Source organism: Chiroxiphia lanceolata, chromosome 6, assembly GCF_009829145.1.
Source record: "Chiroxiphia lanceolata isolate bChiLan1 chromosome 6, bChiLan1.pri, whole genome shotgun sequence".
Classification (NCBI taxonomy): Eukaryota; Metazoa; Chordata; class Aves; order Passeriformes; family Pipridae; genus Chiroxiphia; species Chiroxiphia lanceolata.
Window position 1 is genome coordinate 26,285,177 of NC_045642.1, and position 18,652 is coordinate 26,303,828.

At 42.3% G+C, this 18,652-nt stretch overlaps 1 protein-coding gene across 2 annotated transcripts in view; it reads right to left on the minus strand.

Moving 5' to 3' along the window:
* The window catches only part of INO80 (INO80 complex ATPase subunit), a 68,818-nt gene extending 52,425 nt beyond the window's left edge, over nt 1-16,393 (minus strand). Inside the window, exons 1-7 of one of the 2 annotated variants that reach the window (XM_032691372.1) lie at nt 16,130-16,386; nt 8,274-8,459; nt 6,827-6,993; nt 6,658-6,725; nt 3,589-3,750; nt 1,727-1,847; nt 262-476 (exon numbers count right to left, since the gene is read on the minus strand). In XM_032691372.1, the coding sequence (XP_032547263.1) occupies nt 262-476; nt 1,727-1,847; nt 3,589-3,750; nt 6,658-6,725; nt 6,827-6,993; nt 8,274-8,416 (876 nt within the window). In that variant the 5' untranslated portion in view covers nt 8,417-8,459; nt 16,130-16,386. Of the gene's footprint in view, nt 1-261; nt 477-1,726; nt 1,848-3,588; nt 3,751-6,657; nt 6,726-6,826; nt 6,994-8,273; nt 8,460-16,129 lie in introns of both variants that reach the window. The other variant, XM_032691373.1, reaches the window with a different exon arrangement.
* Nucleotides 16,394-18,652: the final 2,259 nt, after the last annotated feature.

Genomic DNA, 18,652 nt, shown 5'->3' on the forward strand with positions numbered 1-18,652 from the left:
AAGTTTACCATACTTTTCACTGAAAAGGACTGAATAGCCATGGCAAAGCACTGCATGATCCATTCAGGTATCATTGGTAATAAGGAATCTGAACTACACTTTGCTTATGGATTACAGAATACCAGTTAGGTCACTAATGACCACCGGAAAAATCATCTATTACTTTATTCTGTTTGTCCAAGTGTCAACTTCCCACTAAATTAATTTTCTGTTTCACTTTCTTGATATGATCACTGATGTAGTGCAATTAGCCAAGCTTACCTTTGGCAACTCCTTTTTAACAATGGTAAGCCACACTTTCCGTCGACGTGCATTAAGCTGCTCAATAGACAAATGCTTCTTCTTGGACCCAGGTGGTGGCGTATCATGAGAAAACTTGGCAAAAACTTTGGTCTGGTGATGGTGGCGTCGTGGTGACTCCTCTGAAGAGAGTTCTTCATCCCGTCTCCTCTTTTTCTTTACTTTTTTCAACTTACCTGCATGGCAACAATGATCATAAAAATACACTTCTTTTTCTATTTTTGAGACACGCTTAGTCAGGTATCTTTCCTGAGTAAACTATCCTAGTCAATTTTTATGTGGAACCAACAAAGAAGTCAAGCTTATCCCTGTTTGCCAATTCTGGGAGCATTCATTTATTCTATTAGATATTTTCTCACTACTCTAGAATGGAAAGATTTTCCTATTTAATAGAGGGGTGAAATGCAATTACTTCCACCCAGGAAAACATTAAGTGTTAAAATATCTAGGACCTGCTGCAATTTCTCTTGCTTTGTGCTAAAATTCTACTTAAAGACATGTAAAGGTAAGACATTTAAAGGTAACAACACTAGCATTTAGTACAAGAAGTCTCAAAGTAAATTTCTCAGGAGTTGAAAGACATTGGCACATTGTCTTGTATTACAGATACCAGCTTTCAGAGGCAATTCATACTGGTATCAAATATTAAAAATATTCTCTGTGATTACACAAAATTATGGATGCTGCAAGATTAGTGGAGAAAAAAACCACCACAGTTAAAGGAACTTGCAAATAAAGAGGAAGGAAGCCCAAAATAACCTCCTTAAAACACAGCTCAAATTTAAGTACTTGCACTAGAGAGAGTTCACCTTACACTATCAGTTCATAGTCTTCTCTTGCTGCTTCCTTACAGATTTACAACTGCTGTCAGTTCAAACAAGAAAGGAAACTGTACTTCCCGGCAAACGTGCATCTCAGAAACTCCAGCTGGTACGTCACAGATATAATTCTATTTTAACTCACACTGGACATCAATTCCAAGTTCCCTCTAATTTCCAGCAAACACTTTCACTCCCTATAACTTCTTGTTCACTAGAATTATATATTCCGGAATAACTGCAGCAGGTACTGGGTAAGTCCTTACATTTTACAAGGAACTACTGTGTTTTCAAAAAACTCTTGAGTAAATGGACCACGCGATAAAACAGTGCTTATGGATTCTGAAGCACAAAGGTCCACAAAGAATATCTTAAGCCATGAGCTCTCCAGTCACACCCCTTTTTTTTCCACCCTACCTTTCAAGAAGCCACATGATAAAGCACACTATTTTCTGAAGATTTTTTTCCTTTGGCAGAACTTGGTATTTCCATGCAAAACCCACAAGTTTTGAATATTTATGTTTATTCAAAGGAAATAACACAGGAAAGAAGTTAAATCAGAGCAGCCCTTTAAAAACCACTTAAAACCACCAGGTTAGTGACTTTACCTTTTATTTTTTTCTCTTCTTTAAACTTCTTTTTCTTGGGCCCTAGCAGGTGGCGCTGCTGCTCATAGTAAGGGTCGTGGGTGGACAGCAGCCCTGCGCTGTAGTACTGATACTGCTGCAACTGAAGGGTATGAAAGTGAGCAGCTAACAGAGACAGTCAGAGAACAAGTTCACATCTTGAACATAAATAAGAGATCAGGAAACATCCATTTCTCCATATTTTTCATTTGTTATCAGATATCACACAGTGCCCAAAGTAAAACCACTGCTCCCAGAGGTAGCCTCCAAGTTCTGCACAGGGAACCAAGCCCACCAGTAAAGTAAGAGGGAAGAGTGGACAGTGAAGTTTACACTTTCAAACATACTGCTGTCTTTCCATATGGGTGCTGCTCAGCAAGACAACACACTGTATGAAGAGATCCAAATATTGATCTACTATTTGTTTTGCCCACATTCCCAAATTACATACATGTTATACGTTATGTTTCCAAAGGATGAAAAAGAGCAGGTTTAGGAAAAAGGCATTTAAAAGATATCCACAAGGACAAACAACTTGAACACCCAGACTGTCAAGTAAAAATATAGCTGCCTCAGTATTTTTTCCCCTAAATGATCAAAAAAGTCAGTATATTCCCATCATTATTCAGCTGAAGCATTGAAGAACTACACACAGGTTACACATAAACAGGCAAATTAAAGACACTACCACTCAGAAATTAACTATTTAAAACCTCAGCTTTTGAGTTAATAAAATATTTTTGAAAGGTGAGATGATCAGCATAAAGAAACTTTTTTGGACAGATGTGTTTTCCCCCCTCATGACTGTGTACTGCTGATCTGACAATACATTGGTTATTTTCACTGGATATTATTTCTTACTAGTCTGAAAATAAATATTTGTGTAAAATCTAACAAAGTTATGACCTGGGTAAAAATTAGGTGTATGAATATTCGTGTAGTTATGCAATATTTCAAGAAATTAACAAAATCTTGAGAACTTTACAAGTAAACAAAGAAAGAAGTGGACAGAAGTAAAGACCTGCGTGGGAAAATACTTTTTCCCTTTTCTGGAGAAATTTCAAAGAAATATAAATCAAGAAGACAAATTTTAACTTCAGACACATCCTCTGATAACAGAATAGGATTACTTCCTTCATCTGAGGCTACTTTCTGCTGCAATTCAAAACAGCAGTGAAAACTTCTGCAAAATCCCTTGTAATTTGAAGAAATACATTAGTAGAATCAAAACAGTCATAGAAGCTGGCCTAATATTAAGAAAAATGCAGAAATGCAGCAGATTATTTTCTTCTAAGAAGGTAAAAAAGAAAAGGTAAGCAGAAAATCCAAAACTTAAAAAAAGGTAAAAAAGAAAGAGAATCAAGTAAAACCCCAAATCAGGACAGTAAACAACAAGGTAGAAAACTAGGCACTCTCTTTCAAGATTGTAAACATCACCTTAATATTCATCACCTCAATGATGATGTAAATACACTTGAACAGCAGCTACTACCTGTATTAGAATTTAACTCGCCACATCTCAGTTTTCATATATATTATCCAAATCTTGCATCCTAAACCCTTATAGTTGCTCTAGTGAGTGGGACAGAGCACTTTGGAAGCTATATGCCACACATGTGCCAGTACTAGCTACATACATTACTGACAGACTGGCAGCGTGAGGCATCAACAGCCTTTCATTCTGTATGTAATTAATTAACTAAACCTTGTCTGAAACTAACTTTAGACAGTTACAGTCTACCAAACAACAGGGTATTTTCCAGTCCACAAAATATTATGAGTTTTGATAAAAATGTAAGAGCAATTAAAATAAGGCACTTAAAGGACAAATTCTGGATTCTTACCTCTTTGTCTTTGCTATATTTAATTTGATGCAATTTCTTATATTTGTGTAATCGCAGCATATTGTGAAGTTCCTCCCTTGAAAGAGAAAATTCTTCTTCATCCTCTCCGTCCTCATCACTTGGTGAATCTGTGTCACTGGAATCATCACTCAGGAGGATACTCTAATAAGAATAAACAGGAATTAATTTAACTATCACAAGTCCCTGTACTGTACTTACGCAAAATACTCTTGAGCCTTTACCTAATAAAAGGGTGTGGGTCTGGCTCAACAACAATACTTTGCGTTTGTCTTTAATCTAAAATGACTCAAATGGAAAACAGTTTTCTGAGGTGCAGTATTGTGTAGAAGTGAATCCAATACACATTTTGTGACTGCAGAATCATAGAGTGGTTTGGGATGTGTAATGGGTCTGGCTGAGATGGAGCTCATTTCCCCGTAGCAACCTTCACCGTGCTGTGCTCTGCACTGGTAGCTGAAAAGGTGTTGATAACACACCAGTGTTTTGGCTACTGCTGAGCAGTGCTGGCACAGCATCAGCACAGTCTCTCAACGTTCCTCTCCCCCATCAAGGGCAAGATCCTGGGAGAGGACTAAAGCAGGCCAGCTGACCCAAACTAACCAAAGGGATATTCCATACCATATGAAGTCAGCTCAGATATAAAAGCTAAGGAAAGGGGGAGGAGTGAGGGGCATTTGTTATTTACAGTGTTTGCCTTCTGAGTAACCGCTAGGTGGGCTGAAGCCCTGCTTCCCAGGAAGTGGTTGGGAATTGCTTGCCAATGGGAAGTAGAGAATAAACATTGTTATTTTCCTCTTTGCTTGTGCACACACAAACTATTGCTTTTACTTTAGCAAACTGCCTTATCTCAGCCTACGAGTTGTTTTCCATCTTATTCTCTCTCCCCTGTCTGGCTCGGAAGGGGAGTGATAGAGAGGTTTGGTGGGTACCAGCCAAAGTCAACCCAACACAGGTTGGAAGGGGACCTTGAAGATCATGGAGTTCCAACCCTGCTGCTGTGGGCAGGGACACCTTCAACTAGACCAGGCTGTTCAGAGCTCCAGCCAGCCTGGGGGGAGGTAGTTAGCTCTCTGAGTTTGGTGATAGTTAAGTCATTTTAGTCTACTTTGTCTGCTTGTGGTCTCAGAAAAGCAGCAGTGAGAAAAGCCAGGATACCAGTAGGGGCATTTTGTTATGTATGGTTGCAGGTCCTTTCCTACCTCATTTGTAGTTTGTCCTGGTATTCTACTACTTCTACCTGTATCAGCTGCAGCAGGTTTGGCTCTTGTTTGACCTCCTGGCAACACATTTTTGCTAACTACAGAAGGTTATAGTACAACGAAAATGCAAAGACAGCATAAAGCCTCCATTCCACTCTTCTTTCATCCTCATTGAGACCTGGTACTGAGTTCAACTTAAGAAAAATCTTTCAGTTGAGTCCCAAATCTCCATTTAATACATTTCATAATAGATCATTTTAATTTGGATAGTGCACGAAAATTAATTCAAGTTCTGAATGTATACTCACTGCCAAGGCCATCACTAAACCATGTACCTAGTACCTAGTACTAAACCATGTACCACTACCAAGTACCACATCCACATGCCTTTTGAATACTTCCAGGGATGGTGATTCCAACACTTCCCTGGGCAGCCTGTTCCAGTGCCTGACCACCCCTCCAGTGAAGAAATTTTTCCTAATATCCAATCTAAAACTTCCCTAGCACAACTTAAGGCCATTTCCTCTTGTCCTGTTGCATGTTATTTGGGAGAAGAGACTGATCCTCACCTCACTACAACCTCCTTTCAGGAAGTTGCGGAGAGTGAGAAGGTCTCCCCTGAGTCTCCTTTTCTCCAGGTTAAACAACCTCAGCTCTCTCAGCCGCTCCTCATGAGACTTTTGCTCCAGACCCTTCACCAGCTTCATTGCCCTTCTCTGGAAATGCTCCAGCACCTCAATGTCCTTCTTGTAGTGAGGGGACCAAAACTGAACACAGTATTTGAGTGTGGACTCATCAGTGCTGAGTACAGGGGAACAATCACTGCCCTGGTCCTGCTGGCCACACTATTGCTGATACAAGCCAGGACACCAGTGGCCTTCCTGGCCACCTGGACACACTCCTGGCTCATGTTCAGCCGCTGTCGACCAGCACCCCCAGGTCCTTTTCCATCTGGGCAGCTTTCCAGCTACTCATCCCCCAGTCTGTAACAATGCCTGGGGTTGTTGTGACCCAAAGGCAGGACCGGATACTTTGCCTTGTTGAACTTCATACAATTGGCCTTGACCCATCAATCCAGCCTGTTCAGATTCCTCTGCAGAGCCTTCCTACCCTCCAGCAGATCAACATTCCCACCCAATTTGGTGTTGTCTGCTAACTGACTGAGGGGATAAACCGACTCGATCCTCTTGTTCAGATCACTGATAAACATATTAAATAGGACCGGGTCCAATACTGAGCCCTGGGGAAAACCACTAGTGACTGGCCACCAGCTGAATTTCACTCCATCACTCTCTGGAGTGATTCAGATCACTGGTCATTCAGATAGTTTTTTATCCAGTGAACAGTGTACCCAACCCAAGCCATGAGCAGCCAGTTTGCCCAGGACAGTGCTTTGGGAAATGGTGTCAAAGGCTTTACTGAAGTCTAGGTAGACAACATTCACAGCCTTTCCCTCATCCACTAAGCAGGTCACCTTGTCATAGAAGATGAGCACGTTGGTCAAGCAGGACCTGATATTCATAAATTCATGTTTGCTGCACCTGATTCTCTGCTTATCCTGTACATGCTGTGTGATGGCACTCAAGATGATCTGCTCTATAACCTTTCATGGCACTGAGGTCAGGCTGACAGGCCTGTAGTTCCCTGGATCCTCCCGCCAGCTTTTCTTGCAGATGGGCATCACATTTGCTAACTTTCAGTCAACTAGGGCCTCCCTGGTAAACTGGGACTGCTGGCAGATGACTGAAAGTGGCTCAGTGAGCACTTCTGCCAGCTCTCTCAGTACCCTTGGGTGGGTAACTTTGTTCATAGATTCCACAATAGCTGCATTTCTTTCCAATATTCTTACCTTCAGCCACTTTCTGCTTTTCTTCAGTTTGGAAAAGTTATACAAGCTCCCTTTTTCAGACTTTGGTTCTGTTAAATTAAAAATAAAAATAAAAATAAAGTCCTTAAGAAATAATGTCGTTCCCAGTTAATCACAAAGAAAGCAGACATTCAACCTAGTGCATGCCTACCTGGCTGCAGTACTCCATTCAGGGAATGTGTGTTCAGCATCCCAGAATTTCCTGCTCCAGATGACTCCCCAAGCAATGAGTTTGTAGGCTCTTCCTTAACTTGTATCAGGGGATCCCCAGACTGAGGCAGCAAAGGACTGTCATCCAATCCATCTTCACTTTCATCGCTGCAAAAAGATACGTAATATAATGACAATGAAAGGAAAATATTCAAAAGAGAAGATGCCCATGCAACTTTCTTACATCTCCCTTGTCTAAAGGTTTGAGAATTGAGACAGCTTCAGATGTAATTTTACACATTAGACATACTGCTGTTAATAATTTCCCATTAACCCCTCAGCAACAGTTAATCATCAAACTAGCCTGGCTGTACGATCAACCTGCACCTCCAGTTTCTTATTAGAAACCTTTACAAGGTATCTAATAAGAAGCACAAACTAAGCAAGAAACTAATATCAAGTCAAACTGAAGCATAATATTGTCATCCTCGCGTGTAGATGTAAAGCCATACTTTTCCTAATTCTTGTGTGGATCTTATTACATGCTTGTAAACATACCTGTTACCTGTTGCCCATGCAATTATCAGTTCTGTAACTCGACAATTCCAAAAAAGTGATTAAATTAAACATGTTATTGTTTTGGGACAGAAACGAACAGACCTTGATGATTCACTTCTTAATGCGACAACTTATGTACAAATAAATTCTGCATCAGTCTTTGCATTTTATTTATGGCTACAGGCCATAAGTGTCCCTGAAAATCAACTTAGTGCTTCCTCATCCTACTTTTTGCAGACAAAGAAAGTTTTGGCCACTTACAAAAAAGAGCTTTAAAACATTTGTGCTAATTTGTACATGGGCTGGTAACACAATGGATTATCAGTATGAACTAAGAGAACCACAGTCCAAAATCTTTCATACAAACAAGAATAATCCAAGTTGGAATGGACCCACAAGGATCATCAAAGTCCAACTCTTGGCCCTGCACAGAATCACCCCAAGAATCACACCATGTATCTGAGAACATTGTTCAAATTCTTCTTGAACTCTGTCAGGCTTGGTGCCATGACCACTTCCCTGGGAAGCCTGTTCCAGCCATCCTCTGGGTGAAGAACCTTTTCCTAATATACAACCTAAACACCCCCCGTCACAGCTTCATGCCACTCCCTTTGGTCCTGTCACTGGTCACCAGAGAGAAGAGATCAGAAAGGCTTTGTTTCAGAACATGGAGCCAATCATAGATTTACTATTAAATTTAATAGTATTTCTTACATCTCCTCTTTTCTAGGCTGAACAATCCAAGTGACCTCTCCTTCTTCAAAGAAGAAGAGTTTATAATTAACAAGTCACTACTAAATTCTTAAAATGGTGTTGTCTGGGAACAACGTAAAAAAAAATGCTTGTCTTTCCTTGGTATTCCCAAGGGAAAATGGAAAAGGTTTTGGTACCTGGATATACTCCTGTTAAAGATGGCAGATGTCTGTCGTAAAAACTGATCCAGTTGCAGAGCTTTCTCCAGATATTGCAGATAGAGGGGTTTTGCCAGCTCTGAGCAGCTGCCATCCTCCCTGGCACCCAGCTCTGAAGCCATAGAACAAACTTTTCCTCATGCACAGGTGCCTCTGAACACACTGCTGTTAAAAAGAAACAAGAGTCATTATCATCACTGCCTCCTTTAAGAGGAATCAACTTGGTGAGCAGGCAAATCTACTCCATGCTGCACCAAATGCTAATATCTCACAGAATGCAGAACGGAGGTAGTTCTGGGCAAAAGCTTAGGTTGCCGTTAATAGGTATAGTAAACAAATTCTCGCTCAACTTTCCACCACAATATTACTACAGCCAAAACCTAAATTCTTAGGTTTCTTTTTTATGACTCTGTGGATGCTGTTTAATAGGAACGAGCACTGTATTGACCTAGTATGATAATCCAAGTGGTGACGTAGAAACGCAGAGTACTATGAAGCCAGTCCTTAAACATCTACAGTAAACTTTCATCACTATTACAGATAACATGTTTAACTCTGAACAGAGGGCAGAGATATATATAAATAAATATATATAAACTTACTCCAAAAAGAAAGAACTACTGAAAATACTGTTCTGCTGTTGCTTTTACCATTCAGTTCACAGCTAGTCTATTGAATACTTGTAAGACTTCTCCTTTACCTTAAAGCAACATTATTCTTACAGCACTCAAAGTTGTTACCTGTTGGCAAACAAGCTACAAATACTTGACAAAAAACCCCTTTTGCATTCTAAAATTCAACTCTTATTTTATTAAAGAAAAAGTAAAACATAATTAGCAATTTACTACATACTTTTTAATATTTACAAATTCAGGACATATTCTAGCTTTATGTTTCTTCAATAATAAAAATCGTCTGCCTGATTTTCATTTATTTGTTCTCACTATTTAAAATTCTTAATAAAACCAAACACATTCCTCTATAATATTTGCATAATACATACTTTAAAAACAAAGCTATCAAAACATTTTATTGCTCTGTCAACTACAGTTTACTTTTCCAGCTACAAAGGATGTCATAACAACTGTTACAGTAATAGCTCTGTCAACTTGAATTTTACTTTTCTTCAATTACAAAAGATGCCATCATCATTATAATAATAGTGAGAAAGATAAATTATTTCCAAATCCACAGTTGTTACTGTATAAATGAAAGTGCTGTCAGTATCCTAAATATTATAATATTTAATAATAAATGAACGCCTTAAGCTTTTACTTCCAGTGGAGAACAAAAATCATAGAATGGTTTAGGTTGGAAAGGACCTTAGAGAACATCTAGTTCCAACCCCTCTGTCATGGGCAGAGACACTTCCCACTAGAACAGGTTTCTCAAATTAAAACCAGTCAGCTTTAGTCAGATCTAGGTTAGCTGCTCTTCTGAAGGATTCTTCTGGTTTCTATCACTTCTTAAAAATACTACAAAAACTGAAGCAAATCAATTTATTTAAAGACATTTTATATTTGTTCAATTATTACATCAGTAACTAAATTGTTTTATGCTTATATAAGTGAACATACAGACTGGGTACCCAATCTTCAAACTGTTTTTTCTTCACATATACAGTTCGAAACCCAGCACCTAGCCTTTTTCAAGTCTTTTATCCTCAAAAATTATAGAACAGTTTTAGATCTTCTAAAGTAACAAGAAACTACGATAAGTGATTCCCACCTTGAGACTAATAGCTGTGGTTGAACAAGAGTAAATTTTATTATTTCTTAATAAATACTCAGTGTTAACATCCTTATCCACAGAGAATAACCAATAACATATCAGAAGCCATTAGACAGGATACCAGCTCTGATCTAAAAATCATTTTTAGACTGAAGCTATCTAGGTTCAGCTTTCCATATATCAGGTCTTTGCATACCTGACAGCAATTGAATGGTTGACCTCAGTTACCAAATACCTATTTCCAGCAAAGCTTATCAGAACACCTGAAAACTTTTCTTGTAAGGGTAGGGAGATGCACATTTTCCAAGCAACTTTCATCCACATATGTCATACTGCTTAAAGCCATTTAAAAACCCAACCAACCAATCAATTAAATGGAAAACAAAAGAAAAAATGAACAAACCCACCCTAAAATCAAAAACTGTCTTCCAAGAGACGGGGCTATGAACCACAGACTCATTTAGGTTGGAAAAGATCTCTAAGACCATCAAGTCCAACTGCTAACCCAACAGTGCCAAATCCACCACTAAACGATGTCCCCAGGTGCCATATCCACACACCTTTCAAATACCTCCAGGGACAGTGACTCAACCTCTTCCCTGGGCAGCCTGTTCCAGTGTTTGGCAATGCTTTCCATGAAGAAATGAAGTAAAAGGGTTAAAAAATGAGAGGAAACGTGAAACTTCCGTCTCTAACGGAAGAAATCATTCAAGAGGTGATAGAAAAGGACACCATGAAGGTGAAAGTGGTTTTCCTTCAGATCACCAATAAAAATTATATATTTTATAGGGGTAAGAATCTATCCCTAGTACAATATCAGAAAAAGTATGGTGATTCCTTTTATCGCTCCGTTTCAAAATGTATCAACAAGAGCACGTGTTATATTCACATGGTTAACTCAGAACCACATGGCATCTTTCACCTGCCTGCTCTTTGCAGAAAATCATGTTCCCAAACCTCAACATTTAGTGGCATTACCGTTCCTCTCAGCACTGTGGGGAAAAAACCGCGCCCCAATGGGCATAAAGCACACAGGACTTGATTTGGATTCATGGCCTCTGAGGAAGATAAAAAACCAAACACACTCTATTGCCCCACAATGAGCCTTGCCCTCACAAAACTATACAAGCTTAAGAACAAAATAAAGGAAAAGAAATAAGATAGATTTGAGGTCAAGTTTTTAACTGCAGGACAGCAAACAGGCCAGAGGTAAAATAAACACAACCATCTTCCTGATCCACAATGAATAACTGGATGCTATTCTAGCTGCCCAGACACACTTGCCCAAGTGTTGGTCTACTTCTACCCAAATGGATCAGTGCCCCTGCTCCCACGGTGCTTATCTGCCTCCATGCTCATACAGTTTAGGAGATAACCCAGCAGGAGAATATTTCTTTACTTGTAAGATACAAATGACCCTATCATAAGAAGATGCTGACAGCTGTGTTTAGTAAGTAGAAAACTAAGATATTTTCTCAGGAGTGGCTCACTGGTACTGCACAGAGTTCCCAGGCAAGCATAAGAGCAAGTGATAATATCCTCCGTCTGCAGTGACTGCAGTTATTGTAAAGAGGAGGTTTTACTCTGTATTCTAATATATCAAATCCCCTTGTTGTATACAGTATGCTAAGCACGTACACTTACACGCTGTCTCATCCGTACTTTTTTTCAGATACCCATGCTCTTAAATATTACTTTCCAGATCAGGAAACCTTACATTTCCGCATTTAATAAAGTCCTTCTTAAGCTGACATAGTAAAAGTACTGTGCATTTCACCCATATAAAGAGACATGCCTTTGCTTGTCTTCCTATTTTAATTACTCTTGCCCCCAAAACAGTTACTAGTCTATATCCCATCTACCAAACAAATAAATAAACACGGGAGAACTTAACAGTGACATCACACAGACATTGCCTCAGTGGATTTACATGGTGATGACATTCATTCCACTTTTCTTTGCCATTTTTGAAACAAATCTGTCCTTCTGCCTACTCAGTTTAAGTAAGATTGCAAAGACACAGATTTTTGAAATGGTTTCATTACTGATGAAACATTTGGGTAAATACTCATATGTTACAGGTGGTAAAATGACTGAATGCTGCAGAGTAATCCTTTTTGCCATCACAACTTTCTTACTGATACATGTCAATTTTATGTTAAGTTTCAGTATCAAATTCAGTAGCTATTTGCCTTCTCCCTTCCTCTCCCATAGAGTTCTAACAATTTAGAAACCTGGAATTTGGAAACAAATAACTTCTGCACTGCCTGGCTGGCACTTTGAATCCTCTAAATTCTTAATCAGAAGGTCACACTGAAACCATTTAATTGTATCATATGGACTGCTGAATCATGAAAAGCATACATAAAATATCATCAGGAACATAGAAACTTCATGCAAAAAAAACCTTCCATAATAATAGTATTTTTTTAATATCTAAGTTCAGTTCTGAAGAAGCCTTCTTTAACCTGTTTGAAATCACATTGCTTAGTTCACTTTTAATATAGGTGTGGGGTTTCTTCATTCACTCTTGTTTTTTCAAGTCTGCCCATTCTAACACCTACTCAGTAAGTTAACATCCAGCACTGGAGAAGAATCCTCCAAGGATGTATTCTGAGAGCAGAGTCAGGTTTCATAACAAGGTTTCTACGTTTTATACCCATCAACCTGCACCAGTCAAACAGCAGAAAGACTGGTGATCTCATGAAGAAGCTTAGCTTTAGAAGTAGATTCTCACAATTTAAACAAATACCCACTGCCTATTTCTGAATGGAAGTCCAGCAAGTTTTTCCTACTGATACCAAATTAAACAGGAGACTTGTCAGTGGTAAATGCAAAATTTGGCTCTTGTGCCTAGCTGCAAGCTAGATGGGATTTGCTTTACAGAGCTCTTTGAAGCCATACTTTTTCTTCCAGGAGTTTTTGGGGGGTTTTCCCGTCAGTTGCTGTCACCTCTACACCTCAGGTAAGGCCCAAAGGGTTATTTTTTCTGCTCTTTACACCTAATGTTAACCATCATAGTAAATACTGATAATGACTATACTCCTAGCTGAGTATAGGCACATAGGCAAACTCAAGCTGCCACGGAAGGAAAAGGTAACAAATGCAAGGCAAAACAGGCAGGTAAAATTAATTCATTCTTGCCTGCCACACACTAAGTGCATATATATGAAGTGCGACCAGCTGGCAGGTGAGCTCCACTATTTACTTGTTCCAGTATTCAGCCCACAGAAGCAGTTTCTTTTCTCTCCTCTGTCCAATCAGCGTAAGCACACTGACAAAACACCCTGACAAAACCCTGAAATCCCAGAAAGTATGTATTCCTCATCTTTCTATTTACAGCATTGAAAGTTTTATCCATAGTGCAGGACTAAAAACTGGGAGCAAGAACACAAGCTTCCATGCTACCTTAGTTATCTTGCAACTTTAGCGGTTTCGACATCAACTTATTAAGAGAGATTTTTCCAAACTGATATAAACATCTAAAATACTTTTTGCTCTTGAAGAAATTTACAATTGAGACATTAAACTCTCCCTGGAATAGCAGAATACTCTAAGATCTTCCTGTAGTAAGATCTCTAGAATAAACTGTGACACAAATATACATATTCAAACAGAAGACTCAGTCAAGCACAGTACTATCAGCCAGGCATATCTTTGTCAGGCTTCTTTACAAGCACATAATCTCCAGTACAGACAATTGTGGTGGTCTAAAAAAACTTAAAGAAGGATTTTGCTTGGAGGAGAATTATATGCTCTCTTTTCGCTGCTCACATTTTAGCTTGCTTTGGTAAAGGTACAGTTGCACTAACAACCATTTTCCAGACTACACTATGCACCACATTTTAAAGCAAAACATAATTCCCATACAGTCTTTTTTAATGGCAGTGTCTTAAATATAACTTGGGTACGTGACAGATTATGGCTTTAAAAAAAGCAGATAGGATATTTCATAGGAACCTAAAGCCCTCAATCTTCACTAAATTCAAGTTGAACAAATAAAAGACATGCATATAAAAATTCAACTGTGAGTTTGTATCACTTCAGTTTGAAATTAAAAAAAGTCATTTTAATTGCTTTTCTGAGTAATGAAATCTAGGTAAACTAGATACTTTACTTTGCTGGTTTCCTTTTGTGGTAAGGTTTTATATTGTTTTGCAAGGAATGAGACAGCATTTCACTGATCTGTGTTCCACCTTTTAATCACTTTTAAATAGAGAGAAGAGCCAGTGGGGTACTGGCTCTGAATTTTACAATTGCCCAAAAGAACAGTAACAGACAGGGTTCAGTTTATTATTTAAAAGAAAATCTATATAACAATGTATCAGAAGTGTAGTCATAAGTGAATAACAGAATACCTTAAACATACTGAACACAAAAGCTGGCATGTCACAGTTCTGCTTCCATGTTTAAACTAGCAGAAAAACAGATCTAAATATTTAATTTTTCAATTAGAGCAATTCTTTCCCAAAAGAGCAGTTAACAGTATTAACAGAGACCTCTGACAATGCATTTATACCCTTTGCTCTACACACAACAGCACCAACAGCTACCTTCACACATTGCCACTCACACAGAACACCGACTGTATGAATGTCTTCAGTTTTGTTTGGTTTTTACTCCCTCCACCCGAGATTATGAAAAGGGAACTATGTCCAAAAAAAGCTCTAAGACCATTTTCTTCTTGCCATCTAAGCCAATCTCTAGTATGTAATTTAGCCTGTCAAAGAGCATGCTTATTACAGAACTTACAGCTTATTACATTATACCTGAATGGCATAAAACCTGCTCATTTGAATGGTCAAGTAGTGTGAGGCAATACTTTAAGCAACTTCAACAACATACACGTGAGAAATAGAGAAGAAAAGAATTACAGGCAAAATTCTTAAGATATTGGGAAAAGCTCCAACCTACAGTTCTATTTCTTGTACTTTTCCCTCACTATCTTATTAACTTCCCAGTGTCATGACATACTGTTATACATACACATTAAAGAAGTGACAACACAAATAGATAATTTCTGATTCATGTAAGTTAAAAAATGTGTTGGTCACATACAAACAGGCCTATAAGGTGTCCTCTACAAATCCATGCAGTAGATGTATTTGTAAGAGAGGAAACTAAAGTTCTAATTACGCACATAAAGACATTTTACTATAAAAAAGGAACTTGACTTGCACCATTTTCTTCATGCAAAGATGAAAATAAACTAAAGGAATTTATTACTATCTGCAACATCGTAGAGGCGGAAATTCAACGTGCAATATCGGCAACAGCTAACGAAAAAGTAATGTATAATGTTAAACTATGGGCAGAAATTGCGTTAGACTGTGTTTGCAGTGAAACAGGAGCAGACTTTACACCGCAGCTTTAAAGAAGTGTTTCCTAGTGTGTACATTCACCAGGGCAAGCATAACATTGAACTGTGCCTCATATACACCCGAGAGATACTTTCCATGCACAACGACACCAGCCTGGCAGGCGGCCCCTTCCTGCAGGTGCCGGCGGTCATTCCGGGGGCGCCGGGGAAGCCCCGTCCCCGCTCCGCAGGGCTGTGCGGGCAGCGCCGCCACACGCGGCCCGGCGCGGCCCGGCCCGGCCCCCCCGCGGCTCCCGGGGCGGGGGCCACGCTCCGCCGGCCCCGGCGGGCCCCGGGCGCGCTCCCGCGGGCGCGCTGCCGGCGGTGACGCGGCGCTCCCGGTCCGGCCGCGCCGCCGCCGCCCTCGCCGGGCGTCCCCCCCGCACCCCTCCCCGCCCGCCGCGCACGCGCCGCCGCCCGCACGTGCGCCCCCAGGTGCGTGGGGCGCCCCCGCACCCCCCCGCACCCCTCCCCGCCCAACTCCCCGCGTCTGGCGGGGCCCGGTGGCCGCTCCAGGCCGGGAGGGGGGGGGGAGGGGGGCAGCGGCTCCGCACCCGTCGGTACCGCGGGGCGCATCCGGCGGGCAGGGCGGGGAAGGGGCCTGTCCCTTTAAGAAGAGGCCCGGCTGCTGCGGCCGCCGGTCGGCGCGGGGGGTGAAGCCGCGGCCTGCCCGCCTGGAGCTTCCATCGTCGTCCGCAGTAGCCCCGGCTCCGCGTGTCCTTGCGCGGTCGCCGCGGTGGCTCACCTGAGTAGCGGGCCCGGCGGCGGGGCGGTGGCGGCGGTGGCAGGGGGCTGGGGGTGTCTCCCGGGCTCGCTCCCCCGCTTGCTCCACCCGGCCTCTCGCCCCGCGTTGCCGGGGCTGGCGTTGCCTGTCTCCTGCCGCGGAGCGCTCCCGGCTCCTGCCTCGCCAAGATGGCGCCCGCGCTGGTGCTGAGGAGGAGGCGGCGGCTGCGGGCGCTGGGACGGCGGCGGCGGCCACTTTCGCTCACTGAGAGGAGAGGAGCAGGGACACGGGGAGCCATGGCGGGGGGGAGGAGAGGCGCCATGCCCAGGCCTGATCAATCGAACCCCGTATGCCTCCCCGGCGCCCTGGCCCCGCACCCTGGCTCCGCCGCCCCGCCCCCGTCGCCGCGGCCGCCGTACGGACCCGGGCCCGCACCGCGGGGCTCGGGCCCGCACGGACCCCGCGGGGGGCGCGCGCTCATCGATGCGCTCCCGCGGCCGATTGGTAGGGTCTGGAGGTGACGGAAATTGCCGAAGGGACTCGGCCGAGGCGGCGGGTGAGCCAGCGAGTCTCGCGCGAGGCGGGGCGGGGTCTCGCGATGCTGGCGCGAGGAGGCGGGTGCGTCCCGGAAGTGACGCGCCGTCGCCCTTGAGGCGCCGCGGGGCGGGTGCGGCGCTGTTCGGACTGCCGGGCCAGTCCCGGGTCGGGCAGGGAGCGGGGTCATGCGATGCGTGTCCCCCGAGGCTGCCCCTTCCAACCACGCAGCAGGCGGCCTGTGCCGGCCCGGCCCCCGCGGCCGACGGGAGCGGTGCGGGGCTGACGGCGCTGGAACCGGGGCGCCGTCACGGTTATAACACGTGGGGCTGCGTGCGTTCCACCGCCTTCGCTTTGTCATGCACGAAGAGTTGCATCAGAGAAGCCCAGGACGAAATAGGCCCGAAGGTTAATTGCGAAGAGGCTTTGCAGTGAAAACACGCTGTGGCCATCGGCTGTTCGGCACCGCTGCTTCCCCAAACCACTAAATAGTATATTTACCGCAAATCCTTAAAAGCGTGGTTAATCCACACCACTTACTGCATGGAGATAAAAATTGTGTTCATGACTAAGCTCTGTCACTCCATCTCTCTGTAGGCACCACCGCGTCCTAGTTTTGGCTGGGAGGATGTTAATTTCTTCTCAGTAGCTGATGCAGTGCTGAGTTTTGGATTCAGAATTAAAATAATGTTGTTATCGCACTGACGTTTTGGGGTTTGCTAAATTGCATTTATGCCAAGTCAAGGACAGTTTTGTTGGTTTGGGATTTTTGGCACAGTGAGGAGGTGCACAAAAGAGAAACTGTGTGAGGAAGCATGGCCAGGACAGCTGACCCCAACTGGCCAAAGGGATATTCCTTACCATAAAATGTCATGCCCAGTATATAAACTGAGGAGAGTTACCTGGAAAGGGGGCCAATCTGGGTTTGGGAAAGGCAGTCTGGCATCCGTCAGTAAGTGGTGAGCAATTGTATTGTGTGTCACTTGTTTTTCTTTCCCTTTCTATTATCGTTCTTACTATATTTTACTTCCATCTCAATTATTAAGCTGTTCTTATCTGAACCTAGAAGTTTTACTTTCAGTTCTCCTCCCCATTCCACTGGGGGAGGGAGGTTGAGGGAGTGCCTCTGTGGTGCTTAGTTGCCAGCTGGGTTTAAACCATAACACACAGTTACTAGGCAATAAAAATAAGACCATCACTACTGCCCCAGTAAAACTTCACTAGAGTTGTCCTGAACTAGTGGTGGTACTTGTATCCCTAACTGCAGCCAGGAACTGGCCGTGTTCGGGAAGTGTGCACGGTTTGGTTACTTTAACAAGCTTGGACAGAGCAGCATGACAAGGGCTTGTGGACCATCCAAAAAAACCCCTTTTTTTTAATCCTTTAAGAAAATTATAATTTTCAGTCTTGTGCATCAATGAGTGATTACTCCATTCCAATCTTACTACTTCTCTTTATGCTGGACCCAGATGATTTTGGTTGTGGAAATAAAACATAATTGCTCTTTTGGCACAGAAAAGCCAGAATGCTCCACATGGTACTTCACTGACCTGTGATATCCCATCACTGCTTGAAAGAATCTTGCTTCAGATAAATAAAAAAGAGCAAACCTTGGCAATTTTTCTGTTACTCTCAGAAGTGAGCAAGTCCTATCTGTAATTTCAAAGAAGAGACCTATTTAAATACTGCCGGTCTAGTGCTCTATGGAGAGAAGAAAAAAACCCCACACCTTTCCCCAAATAATATTGAAAAGAAATGCAGACAGATATCATAAGCACAGTCACACCAATTTACATCCAAAGAAAATCAGCTCAAATGGGTATTGACATGTACTCACATGCAGACATCATGTCCTTTCCAACCTGGCATCATTACTATTCCCACATTTACAGCTTGATGACCAGGTTGTTCTTGGACTGCAGTCTGGTTAGCACAGTGACTTCTTCCATTCTTCCCTATTCCATGTTGTTCACCAGTGTTCAGCAATACACCAATAAAAGTGTTCCAAGA